General features: G+C 33.3%; 1 protein-coding gene across 1 annotated transcript in view; it reads right to left on the bottom strand.

Annotated features, from left to right (window-relative positions):
* The window catches only part of LOC129939525 (neurogenic locus protein delta), a 41,109-nt gene extending 28,374 nt beyond the window's left edge, over positions 1 to 12,735 (bottom strand). Inside the window, exon 1 of the mRNA XM_056047565.1 lies at positions 11,660 to 12,735. Coding sequence (XP_055903540.1) covers positions 11,660 to 11,716 — 57 coding nt within the window. The 5' untranslated portion in view covers positions 11,717 to 12,735. The remainder of the gene's footprint in view (positions 1 to 11,659) is intronic.
* Between the last annotated feature and the right edge of the window lie 2,081 nt (positions 12,736 to 14,816).

Genomic DNA, 14,816 nt, shown 5'->3' with positions numbered 1-14,816 from the left:
GAGTCAAAATCGCTTACGTCAAAATTTATAAGGTTTTAGCATCTGATTGTCTAGTTGTCAAAAAATTGCCTTAAAAAAATCATGTTTCCTGTCAAGTCAAAATCGCTTACGTCAAAATGACAGCTCATCCATATTTTTGTATGAAACTGAAAGCTGAACTTTATTATTCTGTGATTTATTTATTTAGTTCAGTTTTATTTGAGGCTTTGTGTAAAAGAGTTACAAAATACAACTTTTAATGGACTTGTAACCTATGTAAGGATTTTATTTTGGTAGATAATAAATTTCTGCAAGTAAAATATAGTCAAGTAAAGTTGCAAGTTTTAAATTAATGATACCTTCAAAAGTATCTAAATTTGCCTTGGATTTATTCAGCGAAGTTAAAAAAATTCAGTTGACAGCAAATGAAGTCCCTTATGTTGTTTATGAACCTGCCCATAATAAGGCACGTTTAGCAAGTAGAAAATGGTAAACGGTCACGAATTTTGACATTTCATGATTAGTTGCTTGAGGTAAGTGACGAGTAGTAACAAAAAATTCTTTGACATTAGGCAAAAAGGTCTTAATATTAAAACAAATATGAATTGGTCTGTCTTCTTGTTTAAAAGCTTACTTAATACTATATTTAGCATTTTTAAAAGACCAAAGTTGTTAGTATTAAATGAAAGAAGCAAAACAGACTGATACAGCAAATGGTTAAGGACCTTTTTACCTAATGCCAAAGAATTATAATATGTATTAAAGTTTTGATGGAATTTAATCAAATCTGATTTGGAATGATATTCTAGAGTTTTACAATTTTACAGCAGTTAGCCAATCAAGGCTATGTACTATTTGTTTTTAACTTAATAACAGCAAAGTTCATTAAACGTTCTGTTTCGAATTCTATGTATTTGCAATTTATCCATCTTTGATTTATATTCCTCGAAAATAACTCTTTTCTTTTTGGTCTTTGTTTGTTGGTGTTTCTTTTAAACAGATGTGCAGACTAAATATGCTGCGTTGGCGGCATTGACATGCGGCACTTGCGGCCCCGGGGAATTATAATAAATGTTTAAAGCGTGTCACAACCCCAAATGAAAACAAAAATCTTCAAAAACCCCCCAAGTCCCGACATGCTACTGCATTAAAATGGAACTGGAAAAACTAAAAATAAACCAGCATCTTTTTGCCCGACTTTTATAAGCAAAGTAAAAAAAAAGTGTTAGACTTTACTGATGGTAGGAGTAGCAGTGTTATGGGACTCCATTGGCTGACTGATGATGCTGCCTTCATACTCATCCTCGAAGTGGAAATTCCGAAGGTTTCTCTTTCTTATGCCCCGTGCTTCCAGCAGCAGATAATCGAATTAAAAAGCCATTCGTTTATGGAGAGTTGAATATGCATGGCGATAAATCTTTCACCATGGTATTTAGCGAGTAGAAAAGAACAAACAAAAAAAAACTAACTATTTGGACAGTTCACTTATATCTAAAGCGAGCCGGCAGCGGCGCGTATACTATACATATATTAAGTGCTTTAGGCTACACGAAACCATACGCTTTCTTCCACCGCAAGAAGGAGGTTTATATGTACATACATTTATAGGGGATGAGTAAAACATCCAGCAGCCTCAGACACGAACTGAAGGTTTATTTCCATTAAGCGCTTCCATCTAATCAGGTTACTTTAGTCAAACATTAATCATTCGATGGAAATGAAATGCATCTGGATATGGTAATGAAATTCTGTTCTGTTCTTGTTTCTTTTTTTTTTATTTTGAATTTTATTTATTTACATTTTTTTTAAATAAATTCAACAAACAAATTGGACAAGTTTTGCTACACAAAACAGCGGCAACATCTCACCATCAGGCTAAAATCATAAATTTTCAAAAGTTCTCCATCCTCGAGCCCCAACAGACCAAAAAAAAAAAAAAAAGATTCTACATTCACAATTCACAAGCTACAGAACTGCGGTAAACGATTGCAAATTTATGATACTACTTTTTTGTTGTGTCTGTTTTAAGGTATTGGGATGTATATTGTTGTATATTTTTTGTTTAACTATCTTTCAATCTTCAAAAATCGAAGAACAATAAATTAACAAAATTAAAAATTCATAATAAATTATTATTGGAATTATAATAAATAAGAATTAAAAGATGTCAATTCTTTGCATTATGATTAGAGCGATAGAGATAGAAGATAGAAGTTTTAGTTGACCAAAATGTTGTCATCTATGCATATGCAGTGATAAGGCATAAAGTCTTTTCATAAAGTTGATGGGAACTGACTTTATTGTATTAGGTATAAGAAAAACGGAACCAGAATCAGATGGATTTTCTTTTTGTACCGGTTAGGTTATTCGAGCAACTTTAACTGTTAAATCAACCGTAGTTGTGTTACTTTTTTTTATTATTTACAAAAGGCTTTAAGTTGTCAAAAGTGAACGTCTGCCGTGAGATTTATTAAGGCACTTGTGAATGGCGCTATTTGTTTTGATAGGTGTCAGAAAAAGTATAGTTTATAGATCAAACTTCAACTTCTAGATGATAATTTCATTTCATGATCGACGACGGACGATCAATCCTACAGAATTGTCAATTTCCAGAATTAGTATAGGTATTATCGTTAGTCATCGCATGCAACTTTTAACAAATATATTCTATTGTTTATTTGGCACAGGGCCCGAAAAAAGATCTCCAATATCCATCTTGTTGGAATCAGACTTCTTTGTGGTTCCTAGTACACTGATTTAAGTTCTGTTGGAGGAAGGTCTCAATCATGTGACCGTAGCGATCCGCATTGACTGTAACCTTTTACCCATTTTCTTCGAAAAAAACGCACCTAACACACCAAATTCAACAACAGCACACCAAACTGTCACATAAGGGCTGTTAAGTGGTCGTTGATGAATTTCTTGAGGGTTTTTTGTTGCCCAGTATCAAAAGTTTGTTTATTTACAGTACCCAATAAATGGAATTAAGCCTCGTCAGACGAAATTAAAACAGCACCAACGGAAATGTTTTGAATAATGTCTTCACAAACAGCTCTGCAGAACCACCATCACCGATATATTCCTCTACGACAAATGCGCGATGCTCACCGTGCCACGCCATTAAAAAAATAAATTGGGTGGCGCAACAGTCTAACTAGGGCCTATAGTGACTTACAACTACCAACCATTCCTGTGTGCGAGTAATGTTGTCAGGAATGGAGGGGACCTACAGTTTTATGCCGAATCCGAACGACTAATTTGAGAAAGCACTTTTTCATGACAAGAATTGCTCTTGGAGGATTTGTCAATTCCTCGCAAGAGGCAGAACCCGTCAAAAGACTTAAGATGGCATAGGCAGGGATGGAACCCAAGACCTCTGGCATGACAGCCAACGCACTAACCATAATAAACGGTTACTACGCCATTATGATTACTAAAAAGGGCACGTAGACTTCTATCTACCTAAACCCGGAATACCAATTTATCTAAAATTAGCTTTAAATATCTATAAATAAATAAATGTCTAAAAATACGGGAGGTTTTTTCGCCGGACCCTGTATTTGGTTGATCTTGAGAACTATGAATATGCTTTCTTATCACAAACCACTTATCTTTTCCATAACTTTATAAGTTTGAATAAATATCAGGTAGGTATATAAAAAACTTCATTCAACTGCCAGAAATAATGTTTAAAAATGCCAATTATTTAATTACAGTTCAAAATGTATTTACATACATTAATAATTTTGAACAAACGTGAGCTCGTATATGCTTTGAAAAACATCAAGATGACCCCATTTGCATAGGTAGACCAAAACGCATTCAAGTTATCAAATATCCTATCACTATTCCTATAAACAAAACCTCCGTCAAAACTAGACATTGACAAACTACCAGCCATTCATCGATATCGACACATTTCCATCAAAATATATTAACATTAACAAATAAAAAACTTTTAAACAATAGAATACCCATATCAAATAAATAATATAGAAGATCGATATCATCTTTTTCGACGTGTAGATATTTAAGTTAACATTATTTTTTGTCTAATACAAAAAAAAAAAAAAAACTTTCAATGCAAGTTTAATTTTTTTTAGCATATAATATTCTCAGAGGAACTTTCAAAGTCAGACGAGTTCAAGACCTTGCTAAATACCACCGGAAGCCGCCGCGGTCGCCTCTCAACAATACTACATACATACATACCTACATACATACAATAGCAACCAATCATTTTGACCTATTTGACTTGAATTTGAAAATAAAATGAAAGTGAACGAACTACATACAAACCTAAAGCTATGTTTTTAATGGTGTATGGATAGATGACTTATGTGTGATGAAAAATGATTGACCTAAATAATAACCTACATATATGAAAACAAATTTTCTGACACCTGTCAAACAAACCATCATCTTTTATTAGCATCTTCCAATTAGCCATTTTATTTTTGTAGATAGGTAGGTATACAACACCCACCCTAAAGCATTTCAATGTCTTAATTGCTTGATTAAAAATATGGAAAATAAATGACACTACGATTAACCAAATTATGCAATTAAGAAGCAGCTCCACTCCACTCTGCTCCACTCCCATATAAGTATATTTCCATATGGAAGTTAAGAAGATAGTTGTATCGCACAGTCATAGAGCAAATAGCTAGAAGCATTAGGCGCTGATGTTTGATGTCTATAACTAACCTAACCACTAGCTAACATTTTCACATAGAATCGAGTAAAAATTGTGGTGAAATCTGACAACGATGCTCTTGGAACAACAAAAGCAGATCACCAAAGAAGACTGAGGGATAACAAGTCACACACAGAGAACAGAGAACAACATAAACAACAACAACAAAACTAAACTCCCAAATGGTAAACTTTAGTCTAGAGGAGACAGGGCCAGGCAAAGAGACACTTTAAGCCATTGTAAAAGAACACAGGCCAAAAAGATTGCCGAATGGTAGTTAGGTAAGGTAGGGTAGGTAACTGCGAGTATAGTGTTAGGTCTCAAAAGGTAGGTTACTCCACAGACACCTTGTTTTATACTCGTCGGATCCCTGGTGATCTCTTTCACCTCTTCTTCCTCCTCAACCCTCTCATCCTCCTCCTTCTCCTCCTCCTCATCAACCATAGAACTTCCAACATCTCTTTTCTCTCATCGGCATCCGTGATTCATTTCAAGTTTATAGCCAGGAAAAAACCTTATTAATAAAAAAAAACAAAAATTAAATTAAATAAAACATAACAAACCTCCAAGACTACACAAACGACGACCAAGACGACGACGACGACGAACAACACACAAAATGAAAAGGCAAGGAAAAACATACACAATAAAAACAGAACAAAAAAAAGAAAAGAAAAAAGAAGAGAAACAGAGGAATAAAAAAAGCAAAACGAAGGAATAAAAAAATTCAAGAAAACCGAATTGTTTCCCACGGCATACGATTCGCCGGTCAAACATTGAATCTTGAAGTGGACAGCCCGAGAAGTGGAGGAATAAGAGGACTGCTGGCACTATAGCTCTATAGGTGTAGAACGATACTCCACAAACTGAAAACCGACTGACTTGACTGGTGTGCCTTGCCTGATGGTGCTGCTTGTAGTGGTATGCACATGGAGTGCATACTTGTGCTACTAGATGGCCCGCATCCACTACACAACACAACACTGCGTGTTGGATTGCGCTTTCATGCGCGATCGTAGCCGATCGATCGACAGGAGATCGGCCCGGCCAACAGCAGCGGGCTTTAGCGGTGTCAGAGCGGTGGAGGAGCGGCGCGGCGGCGGCGCGATCGGTGATCGGTGAATTGCTTGGATTAAAAGCGACGACTTTACAGTGAAGACCATGGTGTATACTGGGAGCTAGCTGGTGGATCACGAAGAACACGATGATAAAGACAAAAGGTGAAGACGCAGAGGTGAGGAGTAAAAACCTTTCCGCGCAGCATTCGACAAGAATTCGGCCAATTGCCTTGGTAGTAGTCTTTTGTTGTTAGTGTTTTTGTTAGCTGGGCTGCTTTATCATGGTGCTATGCCCATTGCCCGTGCTGTACGATCATCCATGAAATATAGCATAAGAAAGAAAACCTTTTTGTACTGGTCGATACTTTCTTTGTCAGTTTAGTTACGTTTTTTGTACACTTGGTGGCACTTCTATTTGACATTTCTTTATGCTATGTGCTAAAAACAAAAAAACGTACTAGATGAAGACAATCAAATTAAAATAGTTTTGACAGTTAAGTGGTAATTTAAATTTAGCTACTTAAAATGGCAAAAACTGACTAAGCTTGTTAGTTTGTGCGCCAGTGTTCTACTAGCCAAGGTTGTATAGTTATTGGTAGAAGGTATTTAGATTAAAAGACAACACAAAAATCACGAACTTAATGAACTTTTTGACATTTGACATCGTAATACAAATGAGCACAAACAGCAGTTTTTGACATTTCTCTAATCCATCTTATACTTATGTATATTATATAGGTAACTTTTGAATATACCTTTGTATCTATGAAATGCAACAATTGGAAAGGCAAAATAAAATATCTAACGCATTTATTGTATATATCTATACACATATTATATATATACTTATGTATGTAGGTATATATTAAAAGTAAAGAAGAAAATAAGAATCACTCAACCATTGAATTTCTAGTTCTATCAAAGACCTATTGTTAAAGTGTTACATACTAGGTTAGGTACATGTGAGTTGGTACAATAATAATAATTTTAAAAAATCCACTAGTTTAATGAATTCAGTTTTTAGTTGTTTTGATGAGAGTATTCCAGAGTAGGTATACTTTTTATATAGGCTATCGTTGTAGTACACGATGTGAGTAAATTTTGTATTAAATAAAATAATAAAAAACAGTTATGAGCGACGACGATGACGACGACGACGACAGCCACCGCGCTCTTAATTAAGCCACGCAAAGAAAAGGGAGGAAACAGAAACACGTAACTTCACCCATTAATTATGTTGTTTTTATTTTTATTATTATTTCTTTTTTTTTCTTGTATTGTTTGTTTTTGTCGCTTCCATCGTTGTTTTTGTTGGCTCATAATACTAAGTTTTATACTAGTTTAGTTTCTATAGATAGATTGTGGGGTCTGAGAGAAGAAAGTTCCTTCTTCCCATTGCAATAATTAATAAGATGACATATACCTACTATCTGTCAAACTAGATGATGTCTGTATAGTACCTCCTTTACACATCGATCGCCACCACTGATGAGATTCTCAACTTAGTTAAAGAAAACAAAAAGAAATGGAGTGAACGAGGTTTAGTTCAGATCAACCTATGTATGTATGTGACCACAAGTTTTTTTTTGACAGATTCACATAAATTTGACGGAAAAAAAAGCTCGGAAATACTGAAAAATTAGCTTCGAGCGTATTGAATTTTGAAGTTTTTGATGATTTTTGTTTTTAATACACATTTACATCACTTCTGAGATCTCAAAAGTCAATTTTGAGTAATGAGATATTATCTGACAAGTGATCTTTTTTTTGGTGAGTTCTCAAACGTCAATTTTGAGTAATGAGAGAACATTTTGACAGATTGAACTGACAAGAATACTATTAAAAATTGGTCAGTTTATAATTCACTCAGAGATTTCGGTATTCTCTCACAAATATAAACAAAATTTCTCATTTTGGCTGTCACAAATCTGAGAACTGAATTTTAATTATTCGATTTCTTAAATATTACAATTAAATAAACAGACTAAATCTATCCTTTCGGAATATCAACGTCATAATTCATATCTTAATCAAAAGGAGAAATAAATAAAATAAATTAGGTGGCGCTACAGTTGGTAGAGAACCAGGGCCTAGAGACTTACAACTCTCAACCATACACGAGAAATATGCACCAATAAAATGACATACCTATCAAAGAATCATAAAATGACATATCAGAACATTGGTAGCAGGTTCAGACGACATAAGGGACTTAAAAAAAGTAAGTCAAGTTTCTAGTATCTGACTGGCCAGCTGTCAAAAAATTACCTTCCAATTAAAGCAATTTTAATGGAAAGTTGACTGGAAGGTAAGTATCAAAAAAATCTGTCAAAAATTTACCTTCCAATTAAAGCAATTTTAATGGAAAGTTGACTGGAAGGTAAGTATCAAAAAAAAATCTGTCAAAAACTTACCTTCCAATTAAAGCAATTTTAATGGAAAGTTCACTGGAAAGTAAGTCAATAAAATTTCCCTTAGTCTACTTCTATCATAATGACAGTTCTTAATGTTTTTTTTTCGTTCCACTGAAAGCTGAACTTTATTACTCTATGATTTATTTATTTTCTTCACAGCTTCATTTAATGTTTTGTGTAAAAAGGTTCCCTGTTAATTTGAAAAACAAATAAATATTATTAGTTTTCAATACAAAATACAAATCGTGATGAACATGCAGCTTGCCCCATGAATGTTTTTTTTTTTAGACAAAAATGCCTTTTTCTAGTTTTTTTTGTGCTATGAACTTAAAGTAGAGATTTGTGAAGTAAAGTTCTGAATTTAAAATTCATGACACTTGAAAAACTAACTAGTTGTCAAAGTCGAAATGTACGTTCAAATAATGAAGTTGACTGCAATTGAAGTCTCTTATGCTGTCTGAACTTGCCCATTGATAGCAGGTTCAGACGACTTAAAAAAGTAAGGCAAGTTTCTGATATTTGATTGGCCAGCTGTCAAAAACTTACCTTCCAATTAAGGACATTTTAATTGAAAGTTCACTGGAAAGTAAGTCAAATATAGAATCTCCCTAACTATGTATTTAGTCAAATCTACTTCTATCAAAATGACAGTTGTTCATGTTTTTTTCATTTTACTGAAAGCTGAACTTTATTACTCTATAATTTATTTAGTTTCTGTAAAAGGGTTCCTTGTCAATTTGGAAAAGGAATAAATAATATTTCTTAAAAATATAAAATACAAATCTTGGTGGATAATATTTTTGTTTGTATTTTCTGATCAATGAACTTATAGTAAAGGTTTGTGAAGTAAAGTTCTGAATTTGAAATTTATGTGACACATAGTCGAAATGTGCGTTCAAATAATGAAGCTGACTGAACCTGTCCATTCTTACACAAAAAATTGAAACTAAGATTGATTTTGTGAAGTTCTTTGGGATGTTCTTTTATACTTTGAACTCATTTTAAGGGTATTTTATATAAAATTTGTAAGTCTAAGTTATTTGCACTTATTTTAGAGTAGGCATACAAAATCAAAGCTACTAAATCAGCATTTTAATATTACCTAAATATTATACATTTTGCTTGCTCTTAAAAACTCAAGAGTCTAGATTTACAATTTTGCTCTCTCCATTTATTTATCGTTTTCAAACTTGGATGCACTCACTTCTTTTCAGGTTAAAAACTATAATTTTTCAAATTAAAAGTTTAAAACTATAAAAACGATAATACTAAAGTTCAAACTTAACCATCACCACCTTTTGTAACGGTTTGATTGGAAGCCTCACTCTAAAATGTCACATAACGTAAGTCTTGAGAACAAGTGTGAAAACGGTTGACAAGTTGTGATATAGAAAAGTGGTAGAGGGTTTGGTAAATTGTTTAACAAATACCCTTTTTAATTCTAGTGTGACAAACAGATCCTAGACAACACAAAAGTTCCTTACTTATATGGACCTATAGTAAGTTTAAATGAAGCGTAAGACTGGCGCTTGGGAAGTCCATTTTTTAATCCCTTTATCATTTTTTGCTGTCGAAATCGAAGAGCGTGCCTCAAAAACTTCTTAAAGAAAATTTAAAACTCTTAAGTTAGAGTTAACGAGAAAAGTATCAAAAGAACTTATGACACGACTTCCTACGTATCATAGATTCGAATTGAATAAGCTACAAATTCCATTCCAAATAAAGGTCCTCACTTTCATATTGCAACAATATAAATATTTAAAAATAACCTAACATGATTAAACTTGCATGCGACTTTATTAATGAAGAACATTAACTTCAACTTTTCCATCCTAGTACCTTGTATGTACATAATTCTGAATTTGTCATTTTGAAAGATTTTATTTTAAAAAATCGTAAGCTAAAAAAAAAAGAACACAAAAAATCAAGCACACATGATCCAAAAAACAAGACCGACCATATGTGTATAGTGTACCCAGTGTTCCAAGCTTAAGATGAGGCTGTATGTCGCTTACGTATAAATGTTCCTCTTTTTTTTTTGATATAAGAATATTCATTGAAGAAGAACCCCAGGAGAGAGTTCTTCTTCTTTTTTTTTTTGTTTTAAACAAGTAAAGTAAATCGACACTTTTGCCCAACTACAAGTAGGGATGTATTTTTGTTATTGGTATATTTAAGGCATGATGTTGTCTGTGTACTTTTTAATCATGCAAAATACCTACCTACTTGAGAGTTGAGTCTTTTCAGTTTATTTTTTTTGTTTTAATTTTTTTGTGAAGGGGTCTCTGAAACAGCAGGAGAATGACATTTGCTAGTAGGACCGTTGGATTGATGACCTACGCTGAGCATATGGTTTTACAAAAAAAAAAAAATTATAAAGCAAGGCTTCAGAATATATACACTTTGCCCAGCTAGGTATCAACATAGGTTTTAAGTAAGTAATGGTAGGTAGGTACCCAAAAATCTAAGAAGAAGCGCCTTGGAGGCCAGTTGATCTGGTCAAGACGAGAAGCATAACATAACTTAGTGCCAACCTACCTTTGACTATTGGAAACTTGCAATGTTTCTGTCAAAACACTTTGGTAACATGGAGAAAAATAAATTCAGGGAAAAGATATACACAAATTATGAAATAGTTCTGTTCATTCAAACAGATTTTGCATACCTATCATACACAAAGGTTATCTGATGCCTTAAATTGAAAATTATAAATTTAGTTAAGGCTCTATCATGCCAGAGGTCTTGGGTTCAACGGCTGATTGTGCCCTTAACAGCTTTTTCACAGGTAATTCCACTTGTGAGGAATTGACAAATCCTTGTAATCATGAAAAAATTTTTCCCAAAATTCGGATTCGGCTTAAAACTGTAGGTCCCCTCTGTCCCTGAGCATTACTCGCACACAGAAATGGTTGAGAGTTGTAAAGACTGTTGCGCCATTTAATTTATTTTATTCATTATGTTTTAAATGTTTTTATGCTTCCTCTAATTTCTTCTAAGTGATTCTATTTATAGCACTTAGTCCAGAATAATGGTGGTTTAAAGTTCCAAAAAGCAGTTATATAGGATTCTTATCTATTTAAGACTTTTTATGTACCACTAAGTTACCTACATAAGGCACTTATTGCTTAGCAAAGTAGATTTGAAACAAAATGTAGGATTTTTCTAATAATAGGTAAATACCTTTCTTTATATTGAGAAATGAATGATTGAAGCCTAGCCTAAGGTTTTCTGAATCAAATTTATGATCAAAACTTAAGAATTGTCTAGGTACGTTCTTGGCAAAAACCTACACAAACATTGGACTGAAGTTCTTTGAGAGAATTTGCATTGAAGTGAGAATTCATAATTCTTTGACTTGAACAAGTTTTGGAGGTTGAATTCATCTACTTTCTTTTCTTTCTAGCTTCTCATTTATTCCTTCTTGTTATCCAAACAAAACTACAATCAAAGTTTTGCGGCAATTTCCTCTAAAAAAAAAATAAAATTAAAAAACTATCAACAAAATTACTCACCTCCGTTAAAACTAATAATAAAATCCATGCAGACAGGCTAATTTTAATCCAATTCATTTTGTAAAATAAAGATTCGTTGCGGTTTGCAGGAAGCAGCAAGCAAGAGGGTATTGATTTTGATTCTAATCAATAAAAAGTATTTCGAAATATACTTTTGGTTTCGTTGAATATTTAAAAAACCAACAAAAATAGGAAAAATTATTTTGCGCACTTATTTCCGTTTTTGTAGGTAGATCCGCGCGCGCGGGTTTGTAATCCAAAAAATATTATTTGTGATATTGCACAAAAAATTTTATAAAATTTCCTTTCCTTTTTTTAGATTTGAAGGTTTGACAGTTTTAATTTAACCATTTCGTCAGAATTTTTCTTTTTATCACAAAAAACCTTTGACCTTTTTTTTTGGAATTTTCTTATTTTCGCACAAATTGTTACACTTTTCTCATTTTTGTTGAGAGAAATAAACTTTTCTTTTGACTTTTTTTCAAATCCAAAGGATTTTGGTGGGATTTTATTTTGTTTTACGACAAATAACGTTATAAGCACATGTTCGTCGAGACAGTCACACAAATAAGAATAAGAATAAGATTTGATTTTATCCACAAGACAAGGACTGTTCGTTTATTTGATTGGAATTATAACGGTCTTTTCCCGATTTTTTTTGACAGAACTCACAATCAATGCGCGCGTTTTGGATGGTTGAAAAATGAAAACTCTTAGATTTTCATTTTATGGTGGATTTGTTTGTTAAGTAATTCCGCCGATTGTTTTACAAAAAAAAAATTAAGAAATCCAATTTTAGATTTTTGTCACAGTGTGTAAATCATTTAAACCGGCGTTTGTCTCTTTGTGTATTTTAAATTTCTTGATAATTTTTAAGTATGGAAAATACGAACGAAAATTAAAAATGGTGTTAATATATTTTTATTTTTGTATATAGCAATTTCGTTATAATAATAAATGTGTGTGTGTATGTGTATATATGCAGTGAAAATTATAGCACGGTGCAGTAGCGATAGCGATTTGTAATGTCCGACCCGACATTCACCACGCAAACTTCAAAACTGGCAACTAGTTCGACGTTTGGTTGTTGGCTCATCCATCAATTCGAACATTTTCAACCTTGCATTCGAAATGAACTTTCTGGCGCAAGGAGCGCAAAGATATTCATTTTTGTATAGTGCTGGCTCTTTTTCACTCACGCTCACGCTCAATCGTCAACAATAAACGAAAAGAAAAAGCAAACTGTGTTTTGTGTAAATGCAATGGAAATCCAACAACAACGAATTGCAGGGGGAAAGATGACGATGAGATGGGCATGGGAAAAACGAGACAAACAAAAATGATCGAACTCGACAGATGTTTTCTTGTTTTCTCCATCTCCATTATTCTCTCTTCGTTGTGTTTTATTTTTTGTTTCATCTATTTTTCGTTTTTCGAATTTAGTTCGAAACTTGAGTTGAGTTGAGATGAGACAAGAGAGGATGAATTTTTGTATAAGCAGCAAATAGGAATGAATTGCCGGCTGCAATTTCTTCGTTAGATTTCCCCTCCATTGTTCCTTTTTTGTTGTTGTATAAAATGATAGTTCATTTCGAGTTGTTGATATTTTTATATAATGAATTTTTATGTTTGGTGAATTTTTTGTTTACTTGAGAGAGAGAGAGATTTTTATTCGTATTCTTCTCTTCTTGTGTAGTTAGCGGATTAGACATAGGCGAAAAACGACATTTGGCGCTAGTTGTTGTTTGTTGATGATTTGAATTTGAATAAAATTACAAAGCGCAAAAAGGGTTAATTGAATTATCACCATTTTATTGGCGGGATAATTTGAATACCTTTGTAGCCTATGAGTTTTCTAGTGGTAAGTAGAAGGACATAATATAAATTGACGCTATGTTTTTTAGTTGAGTATGTGCTTATTTAATTTTTAAAAAATATTACAATAAACAATACATAATAGGAAAAGAGGATAACATGCGACATGCGACCCACACTGATAACTTCCCATCCCGTCTTTTGATTAGACTTGCTTGAAACTTTAACAAAATATTCATAACAATGTTTTGTGTGAGATAAATAATTTGAAATCAATACCTATCTTTCTAATCATTTTTTTGTATGCTTTTGTAGCTTTTCGTAATTTGTTTTTTAAGATCATTAAGAAGAAATTAGGGTAAAGGCACTAGTATCCGGACACTTAACACATTTGTTATCTTTGAATTTGATTCTTCGACTTACTATTAAAGCTTCGAAATATTGTTATACTCCATCTGAAAGCCTGTTTAATGTTTGATAGCATAAAATAAACAAACTTCGCAAATTTATCAACATAATTATTTAATAAAACTAGTAATGAATATTTTCAGAATCTATTATTGATGAAGGCGACAATAAATTTAAGGGGTCCACAATTACATCACAGTTTTCTGGTAAACGGTGATTTTTTAAGAGCTTGAGAACTTTAAAAAAAAAAAAAAACGCATAAAATTTGCAAAATCTCATCGATTGTTTATTTGAAACGTTAGATTGGTCCATGACATTTACTTTTTGAAGATAATTTCATTTAAATGTTGACCGCGGCTGCGTCTTAGGTGGTCCATTCCGAAAGTCCAATTTTGGGTAACTTTTTCGAGCATTTCGGCCGGAATAGCCCGAACTTCTTCGGAAATGTTGTCTTCCAAAGCTGGAAAAGTTGCTGGCTTATTTGTGTAGACTTTAGACTTGACGTAGCCCCACAAAAATAGTCTAAAGGCGCCAAATCGCATGATCTTGGTGGCCAACTTACCGGTCCATTCCTTGAGATGAATTGTTCTCCGAAGTTTTCCCTCAAAATGGCCATAGAATCGCGAGCTGTGTGACAACTAGCGCCATCTTGTTGAAACCACATGTCAACCAAGTTCAGTTCTTCCATTTTTGGCAACAAAAAGTTTGTTAGCATTGAACGATAGCGATCGCCATTCACCGTAACGTTGCGTCCAACAGCATCTTTGAAAAAATACGGTCCAATGATTCCACCAGCGTACAAACCACACCAAACAGTGCATTTTTCGGGATGCATGGGCAGTTCTTGAACGGCTTCTGGTTGCTCTTCACTCCAAATGCGGCAATTTTGCTTATTTACGTAGCCATTCAACCAGAAATGAGCCTCATCGCTGAA

This window comes from Eupeodes corollae, chromosome 1 (genome assembly GCF_945859685.1).
Source record: "Eupeodes corollae chromosome 1, idEupCoro1.1, whole genome shotgun sequence".
Classification (NCBI taxonomy): domain Eukaryota; kingdom Metazoa; phylum Arthropoda; class Insecta; order Diptera; family Syrphidae; genus Eupeodes; species Eupeodes corollae.
The sequence above is the reverse complement of the archived record's forward strand: the minus strand, read 5'-3'. Positions and strand labels throughout refer to the sequence as shown.